The sequence below is a fragment of the Ursus maritimus genome, unplaced genomic scaffold, assembly GCF_017311325.1.
Source record: "Ursus maritimus isolate PB19 unplaced genomic scaffold, ASM1731132v1 scaffold_17, whole genome shotgun sequence".
Taxonomy (NCBI): Eukaryota; Metazoa; Chordata; class Mammalia; order Carnivora; family Ursidae; genus Ursus; species Ursus maritimus.
In genome coordinates this window covers 59,104,243-59,113,384 of record NW_024424119.1, presented here as the reverse complement: position 1 = coordinate 59,113,384, position 9,142 = coordinate 59,104,243, and the positions used below count along the sequence as shown (strand labels likewise).

At 66.6% G+C, this 9,142-nt stretch overlaps 2 protein-coding genes across 3 annotated transcripts in view; one reads left to right on the top strand and one right to left on the bottom strand.

The window, feature by feature from the left end:
* GPSM1 (G protein signaling modulator 1) overlaps nucleotides 1–7,073 on the bottom strand; it is a 31,501-nt gene extending 24,428 nt beyond the window's left edge. For both annotated transcript variants that reach the window (XM_040632188.1, XM_040632189.1), the window contains exon 1: nucleotides 6,684–7,073. The gene's annotated coding sequence lies outside the window, so the exon portion shown is untranslated. The remainder of the gene's footprint in view (nucleotides 1–6,683) is intronic.
* CCDC187 (coiled-coil domain containing 187) overlaps nucleotides 6,006–9,142 on the top strand; it is a 56,785-nt gene continuing 53,648 nt past the window's right edge. Inside the window, exons 1-2 of the mRNA XM_040631371.1 lie at nucleotides 6,006–6,138; nucleotides 6,708–6,827. Of these exons, the coding sequence (XP_040487305.1) occupies nucleotides 6,006–6,138; nucleotides 6,708–6,827 (253 nt within the window). The remainder of the gene's footprint in view (nucleotides 6,139–6,707; nucleotides 6,828–9,142) is intronic.

Here is a 9,142-nt window from a genome sequence, read left to right as displayed (position 1 = left end):
GGGCTCAGAGCTCTCCGCTGGGGAAGCACCCCACCTTCACTGTGCCCCTCACCTGGCCTCGACTCCCCAGCGTTGGGGTCACTCCTCCAGGGAGGGGTGGGCTCTGGGACCCGGCACCGCCCTGCCTGCTCCAGATTCGAGCGGAGCCTGGGGGGCCTATCCGAGAGCCGGGGGCCAGAGCCTCGGGCCTCCTACCCACCACCCTCTGGGAAGGGCTATCCGGACACCACACTGCAGGAGACCCCCAGCCGCGCACCCCCGTGGCCACTGCCACGCACGGCACTCCTTTATCAAGGCCTGCTCGTCCTTGCCCGGCTGGGCACCATGCCGTCCGACGCAGTGGACCAACCTCCCCTCCCAGGTGACTTGGCGGGACTGGGGGCTGGGGGCTGGGATGCTGCCGTGTCCGGAGCCCAGCTTGCCCTGTTGGCTCTGACAGATTCGACGGGGGAGTGGCCGCCCCCAGCCCTGCATTCCTGCCTAGACATCGCGGTGAAGGAGGGTCCCGTGTGGGAAGGGCCTGGGGCCCCAAAGAACAGGAGGCGGAGGGTCCACGGATGGGGTGTCCCGCGCAGCCATCCTGAGTCACAGACAGCGGGTCTGACACAGGCGCCAGGAATGTGAGGAGGCCCCCGGAGAGGCAGCAGCAGGGCGTCCCACCCCTCTCCTTAGCCCGAGAACCTCCTGGGGCACCTTGACCTCCGGCCCCCTCCCCCGTCGCCCCCCAGCTGCCCGGGTGCCCGCCGCACCTCTTCCTTTGCAAGTCGCGCATCTTCTGCACGTACAGCCACAGCTCCAGGCCCACGGGCAGCAGCAGGGGGCGGGGGCGGGGGGCGCCATACACCACCTTGCACACGGCCTTCTCCGCCAAGCTCAGGGCTGCAGGCTGGCCCTCTGCGGAGGCGGCCGGCATGGCGGGGCTCCAGGCCTCCCTCCTGGCTGCCCAACACCTGCCCTGCCTCGGCTGCTGGTCCTGGGGAGGCACCGGCCTCATTCTTCCCCCGCCTTCGCCCACCCCAGAGTGGTGGGCCAAAGGCTCTGGCGTCCTAGGTGCCAAGAGACCCCAGGTCCTCGGGCAGGCTGTCCAGGGCTTCCGGGGACTGAGGTGGATCAAGGGATCAAGGCAGCTCAGAGCCGGGGATCAGCATTGTCAGCAGGGAGGGCAGGGCCCCGGGTTGGGGGGGGGGAACTGCCAGGCCGCTTGTCCAGCTCAGCAATGGGCACTGGGGTGGCAGAGGGCTGCAAGGCTGTGCATCTCTGCAAGAGGAAGAGGGTGCAGCTCTGGGGTTCCCTCCGACCCTGAAACTACCTGAAGTCGGAGCAGACGGAGGAACCCGAGAGCAAGAGGGAGGGTGGGAGGCCCAGGGCAAAGGCCATCCCAGATATAGGACATCAAGGCCAGCATCAGCCCTGGAGGCCCTGCCCACTCTGGGGGCAGGGGTCTGGCAGGACTGAGTCTTGGGAGGGGCCGGGCAGGTGAGGACAGAGGTGGAGGGATCTGGTCCCAGGCTGCCTGCCGCACCAGGCCCTGCTCCCCAGAGAGTCCAGCCCAAGTACCCTCCTGCCTACCCTGAGGCTTCTGCCAATGCCCCCTGTCCACCCCTCAGGACAGCTCAGCTGAGAGGCACAGGGCGGGCCTGGGTCACCTTCTTTTTATCCGCTCCTATTAACACACTGGACACCCCAAACCCTGCACCCTCAGATCAACCCCAGACCCCCTACTTTGCCTCCCAGGGCCTGCCTGAACGGCAGGCTACCCTCTCCTGTCTTCCCTGAGACCCACCCAGCCTGACCAGGCCCACTTCCCTACTCAGTGAAGAAGATTCCAGAGCCTGCGGCCGTTCCAGTCCCCCGACACCACCTCTGCAGGCCTGTGGGTATTTGCCCTGTCACCGGCATGTGCCCACGTACACCGGGGACGGACCGGTCTGCAGCCGCCCTGGGCTACCCACCCCAGTGCCAGTGGAGCTGGCCTTGCGGCCCACTAGCCACACGTCCACCCTGCAGGACTGTCTGGGGGCCTATCCACCCCACGGGCCACCAAGAGCCCCACCCTCAGGGCACAAGACCCCCTGGGGCTCTGGGCTGGGCTGGCCAGAGTTCGCAGGGCCCCCAGGGCTGTGGTCTCAGCTCCCCGGCAACCTCAACACCCTTACCCTGGGAGGGGCGGCCTTACACCTGGGACGTGTCATCCAGGCTGAATGGATGCTTCCTCGTTGACCTGTAGTCACCACCTTCCCAGGAGAGCTCAGACCCCACACCTCTGCTGGGACAGCCCAACGTACCCTTCCTTGCAAGGGCCCACCAGGTCAGCTTTCCCAGTGGCCAGACCACAGTGGCCAGGAGGCAGGATACTGTCTGCCAAGCTCCTACCGCCTGCCCACAGGCTTACCGGTTAATAAAACGGTTATCGACTCCCAAGTGGCCGGCCTTACTATTCTGGCCACCGCATCATGCCCACACCCTTCCAGCCCGGCCTTGGCATCCAACACAGCATCCCAGGAGAAGCCATCAGCCCAGCCTCACTTGGACTGAACTGCCCTGCTCTGCATCAGGACCCTGCCCCCACCTGCCCCACCAGCCCCTATGGAGTCCGCCAGCGCTGACCACCATGGGCTCCAAGCCAGGCCCCGAACTCCCACTCCACATGGTTAACTGGGGGCTGTGTCCCCCTTCGCCCCATTCTCTGCTAAATGCAGGCACTGTCTTCCCTCTCCAGGGATGTCACCCCCAGTCTGGACCACCGAGCAGATGCTCCGGGGCCCCTGCTGACCTCACCCCACTGCCCCCAAAGCAGAGCCATCCTGCCTCCCTTCCACGTGGAGACTTCAGGACAGCACAGGGCAGGGAGCATGGTGGGAACAGGAATTGCTGGTGGAGGGACGTGTGTGTCACCCGGCCTGGGAAAGCACCTGGGGGCTGTGTTTCTAAGGAGCCCTGGGGCCAGGCCATTACTCCCCAGACGCCCTGCCAGGGCCGGTGCCTGGGGATACGGTGGAAGCAGCCGCATGGGGACAGGTAGACGGCAGGGCACACCGTCCCGCTCCTAAGGGTGCCCCTGTCTGGCCGCCTTATGTTTGGGACACACCTGTCAGAGGTCACCCCACGGTGGGGGAGCTCACCACTCACTCCCCTTCCCACTTCTGGAAGCACTCAGCTGCTGGCCTGAAGGGGACGGGCAGAGGACCACCCAGGGCCTCCCCACTTTTGGCGACCTCTTGGCCACCTGCCTGTCCCCTGAACCCTCCTCCCCTGGGCCCATGGGCCCCTCCCTCCCAAAACCCTGCTCCTGGTGAGAGGCCCAGACACAGTAGAGCAGAGTTCTGAGCACCACTGCCCCCATCTCCCTCTGCCCCCCGACCCAGTCCCCTCCCCAAAGGCCTCATCTGGGGACCTGCCGGGCCTACAGGCACATGCAGTTCAGGCCCCTCTCAGTGTGCGTTCCAAGCCCGTGTCCCCCAGTCACTAGGCAGGAATTTGGTATGGGAAGGGAGCCACTGGGGGTGGGCTAGGCCTGGCCCAGAGGTCCCCCCAAACCACCACCTGCAGAGCGGTCAGACCAAAAGGACCCTGTCATGAGGCACCCACGTGCTGGGCCGCCTGCACGCCTCAGCCCTGCCCCAGGTGGGCTTCCCTGGCCCGAGTGTCAAGGGGGTGGACGACCTTCTGACGCCTTCCTTCACCCCGAGCCACTGTGGCCCAAGGGTGTTGGGTCCGAGACAGTGGTTCCCTCCTCTCCGGCTAACAGCCCCCACCCGTCCAGGATGCTCCCACACACGGCTCCCCGACTCCCACCCCGGCCTGCCAGCCTCCAAAAGCCAGCACTGAACTGCCCTGCCCACACCTGGCCGTGGCCACGCAAGCCCCCCAGGGGTGTCCTCACAGGCCCTCAGGAGGGCTTGGGGCTGCACACCCCTAATCTGTGCTGGGCTTGCCCCTTCGAGCTGAACTCAGCTCTCAGCTTGCAAGGATGCCAGGCTGGGCTCAGGGCCTCTCCCAGCATCCCGTCTGAGCTCAGTCCCTGCCAAGGCCAGCTCCCCCAGGCCAGGGTCCTGTCTGGCGTGTTAGTGCTGGACCCCACACTCCCAAGTCGAGACTGTGGATGTGGACTAGCACGATAGGGACCCCACGCTCAGCTGTGCAGGGTCTCCCAGGGTAGAAGCCCGTAACTACCCAATCAACTCCTGACCTTCCCACCGGGGTGCTGTGGAGGGAATCCTCTAGGGCGGGCCTCCAGCGTCAGCTGCCAGCAAACCCACCCGCACACCCCTCCCCCTACATGGGGCCCAGGAGCCAGGCCGGGGGGCTCAGCACTCAATCCTGGGACCACACAATGGGGGCTGTGTCTCTGACCAGTGGCATAGGGACCAAGGTGGGAGGAGTGGCAAGGCCTTCTTTTCACTAGCCACCAGGGCCTCGTTCGGCAGGTGGGGTGGCGGTGTAGGGCGGGGGGGGGCGGGGTGGCTACAGAGGTTTGCCGCCGAAGCGCTGCCCAGCCAGGGCTGGAGATCCTCTTGGGGCAAGGCTAGGCCCCTCGAAGGCTCAGCAGCCAGGTCCTAGGAATGATGTCGGTCCAAGCTGGGGACCTGTCAGGAGCCCTGGAGGCAGCCAGGCCAGCCCCTGCCCAGTACTCGTGCTGACTGTATTGGTTCCCTGGCATCCCTGGCAGAGTCCATTTCCCTGGGAGGACCCTGTGCTCACCCAGCTCAGGCACCTGGCATCAGCGTGCAGGACACCCTGGACACGCCCGGAGTCGGCACGCAGGCGTGCTGTGCCGGTGTCATCCCTGACGAAGCACAGCCCGCCGGTATCACCCGTGAATCTGCCCGGAGGCAGGTGCCTTTTCAGGCAGGCACACACCCCACCTGGCCGGCTGGCTCTGCAGCCTGGATTCGAGCCTGCAGTCCCTGAACCCCAGATTCATGGTGGGTCCATGGGGGACAGGTCCCCACCCATGAGGAAGCCTGGTCCCTTCAGCCATGCTGCCTCCTGAGAACCCAGACCCTGGCAGCGAGGAGGTGGTGCCAGGCTTGGGAGTGAGCTCCCCTCCACACACCTGCTGTGCCAGGGGGCCCAGCTGTCAGGAGCGCAGCTGGTGAAGCTGTAGGTCTCCCTCACCCTGTCCCAGAGCAGTGGAGGGGGGCTGAGGGGGGTCCAGCAAGCAGCAGTCCATCCCAGCCGACCATCCAGCCACCCGCTAATCCTGGACTCAGAAGAGCACAAGCAGCGGGAAGCCTAGGGCCCCCACCCTCCACACCCCCCTATCCCTGCATGTCCTCCCCCACCCCTGCGCCCCCTCTTCCCCCGCAACCGCCACCAGGGGCGCCCCCTTCCTCTGCATCCCCTCCCCCACCCCGGGCGCCCCCCACCCCAGCACCCGCCACCCTGGGCGCCCCCCCACTCCAGCACCCCCTCCTCCCCCGCGCCTCCACCGCCGCCAGCCCGCAGGGAGGGCGCGTCCCCGCCACGTTGCGCGCCCGCCGCAGCCTTTGTTCCGGGCCTCCCGCCTCTGGCCGCGGGTCCCCGCGCGTCCCTCCTGTCCCCGCACGTCCCCGCAGGCCCCCGCCGGTCCGCCCAGCCTACCTGGAGTAGAGGCGCCGGGCCGGGCCGGGCAGCTCGTCGGCGGCGGGCGGGGCCGGGCCGGCCATGGGGCCGGGGTAGCCGAGGACCGGGGGCGCACACCCCCCGCCCGCTCACGCCGCCCTGTGCCTATCCGCCGTCCGCCGTCCGCCGCCCACCGTCAGTCCTTCGGTCCGTCGGTCCGTCCGCCCGCCCGCGGGAGGCGCCGAGGAAGTGATGCGCGCGGGGCGCCGCCCCTCCCGCCGTGTCCGTGATGTCACCGCCGCCCGCGCGCGGGGAGGGGGCGCGGACGGAGCCGCGGGTCCTCCCCCATGCGCGCGGGCCCCGGGGAGGGGGGCGGGGCCTCTGAGCCAGCGCGCCCCCTAACCCCCAGCTCCCCCTCCCCGGCTCCGGGGGCGAAGGCGCATGAGGGCAGGGGCCTGGCGATGGCTTGGCCTCTGGGCCCCCGGGGTTGTGGGACCCGCGAGGCGCCTTGGTGGCAGAGCAGCCCTGCCGGCCTCCGCATCGCAGGCCAGGGGCCCTTTGAGGCCTTTGAGGCCTCCTTGCCTTTATTTGGCGGTTGGCCAGTCCCTCCTTGGTGGTCCCCCGCCTTCCTCATCTGCAGCCCCAGCATGCCCATCCCCTTCCTCAGCCTGGCAGTGGGGTGCTGGCCATGGGGGATGCCCTCTGCCGACTTCAGAGACAGGGGAGCCTGACGGCCAACACTGTCCTGTGCCCCCCCTCCGTGCCCTCCCTGGTGTGGGGGCCGGGGGATCTGCACTTACCGGACCTGTGCGGCCTGGCTTGGGGAGCCCCCCACCCTGCTGCTTCTCACCCCTGAAACCAGGGCTCACCACCTCACCCTCCCAACCTTGGTCTTATTTGGGAAATGTGGATGACTCTGAAAACCTGGAAGGACACTGCCCACGCCCCCCACTCCCACTGCCCTCGCATATGCCAGCCCCGGAACTCCCCTCCTCTGTGAATGCCTGGGTGCCCTGCCTGCTGAGACCTTGCCCTGTGGCCTCTCAGCCACCCACTCAGGGCTCTGCAGGGCCCGCTGGCCTTTCCCCAGGCAGTCCTGCCTGCCTGCCTGTGGGGGGCAGGGCACACCTGGGTCTCACCTGGTTCTGTCCTGTGGTTCTCAGTCCCAGCCTTCCTGATGCAGCCAGAGGACTCCAAACCCCGGAAAAGTCACGGAGGCCCAACAGGACAGCGACGACTCTGGGAGCAGGAAGTGGGCTACTTTCCCAGGAGAGCTGCCCAAGGTCAGGGAAATGCCAGGGCCTCCACTGGACCCTCAGCAGAATGCAGCCCACAGGCAAAGGCAAATGGCAACAAAAACAAACAGAAGATAAAAACGGGCCGTTGGCCCGGGGCTAGTTTGTTTTTCCTACGGAAGAGAGGCCACGGGAATGAGAACCATCTGCACCCAAAAGTGCTGGCGGCCTGGCTGCTCGTCCTACGCGTCCTCCCCCACGACCACAGGAGCTGGGCAAGGCCTTGCTCCCTGCTGTGGCCGTGCTGCTGGCCGGGGGCGGGGAGGGGCCGCGGGCGGGGCTCCCACCCTTATCTGCCACAGCCCCAGGCCTGCGTCCTTGGGGTGCGTCCTGAACTGACATCACTGTAAGCCTGGGGCCCCACATCTGCCAGACCTGAGCTCAGAGTCCCCAGGAGGCCAGTGCTGCTGGCCCCTATGGCTCCCCTGGGTCTGAGGCCAAGGGACTGCTGCTAAGAAGGCCCTCATAGTGATGTGATGTGAATGGCAGAATCAGGGGAAAATGTGTGGCCCCATAGCGGTCACTGCAGGGAAAACATCTTGTTTTCCTTCCTGGAAACAGGCAGACTGGGAAGTCGGGGTCCCTGGGCTGGAAGACTGTCCGCTTTATATCAGAGCTTCTCGGGGGGGGGGCTGGAGCCCTCTGGAGGTGCCGTGTGGAGGAGAGCTGGCCAACGGTTCAGGCTGACAGGACAGGTGGGACTGCCCCCCCCCCCGCCACCAGGTCACCTGCCACAAGCTGCTCTCCCTCTCTGAGCCTCAGCTCTGCCACGCGTGAATAGGTTCAGTGGCTCGGTCCTGAGGGCCCAGGAAGGCTCGTGGGGTCTGGACGCTGCTAGTCACCGTTGCTGGTACACGTAAGAGCCTAGGGAGCGCCAGCACTGGGGCCACCTGTCCTGGGCAGTTGTGCTCGGTCCCCACTGGGCCCTGATGGTGGTCCAGGGTCCTGGCTGGTCGGGACAGCCCCTGCAGCGCTGATGGCGGTGTGTCTCCCCTGTCGAGACCCAACTCTCTCCTGCCCAGAGAGGCGTGCAGGGAGGTGGAACGTGATGAGGACTGACATCAGGCGACACGTCCATGCATTGCCTACATGGTCCCCCACCTGTGAGGAGCACATCACTGGTCCACGGGGAGCAGGGGGCTCCTTGGTGACAGGTCAGGGCCAGGAGGAGCTCCTGGAGGGCACCAGCCTTCCATCACCACCGACCTCCCCCTGGTGCTGTGCTTGGCCTTCCTGCGTTTGCTCTGCTCCCCCTCCCCAGCCTCCCTTTACATTCTGCCTTTAAGTGCCTCCCCGCTTCCTGATGCTCAGTGCACCAGCCGGACAGAGTGCTCCCACGGGAGGCCGCAAGCACACCCCCTCCAACCATCCATCCCTAACGGGCCTCGTTCCCAAAGGAGCATTAGAGGGAAGAAGAGTGATTTCCTGTCCAGACACGTCCTTGGACGGAATGCGATGGGTAGGCACACACAGTAATGCTGGACCACGTCTGGGGGGCAGCCCCCCTTGAGAGCCCACACGTGGCATTTGGAGGGCCCAGGCTTTGCTGTCGGCGCGTCAGCATCAGCACCACCTTCACCCGAGGGCACCTGCCACGCGCCTGCCCTTCACCGCTCAGCTTTCCTGGCACCCGCCTCGTCGGCACGCCTCTCCTGTTGTACAGGGAAGCACACAGAGCCGTGCCGTCCCAGGTCTCCACACCGGGCTGCAGGGGAGCTGACGTCAAGCCCCGGTTTCCTGCCTTGCCCCTTTCTGGATCTGCCCCCGGACCTGCCCCCTGGACACGCCTGGTGGGAGATGACAGTGGATGGTTGCAGGGTTCTTTCTGAGCCTCTGGGAGTAGGGAGACCTGGTGGGCTCTCCAAGCTCCCCATGGGCCCAGGATGAAGGCCAGGCTGGAGGAAGGCGTCCAGGCTGCCCACAGCCATCCTAGGCAGAACGGATGGGCACACAGCCTTCAGCAGGGTGTGCCACCACCGAGGCCCCCCGGGTGTGTTCTTAGGCGGGGGGTAGATGGGGATGTCCCAGTGGCCGGCACGGCTGCTCCTAGCCTGCGGCCTCCCAGACCTGCCTTCCTTCGCGCCCGTCTCTGCGGCAAGGCTGCTCCTGCATGGCCCAGGGGGGGCTGGGAGCACGGCCAGAGCTGCTGGCAGGGCAGCCAAGCCCAACGCGGGACCCGAAGGCTCCTGGCCATCCTCTGCCATGGATTCCCAACTGGAGAGGGCAAGGTAGACAAGGAGAAGAGAGAGCGAAAGAGGGAGACACACACACACACACACACACACACACACACACACACACAC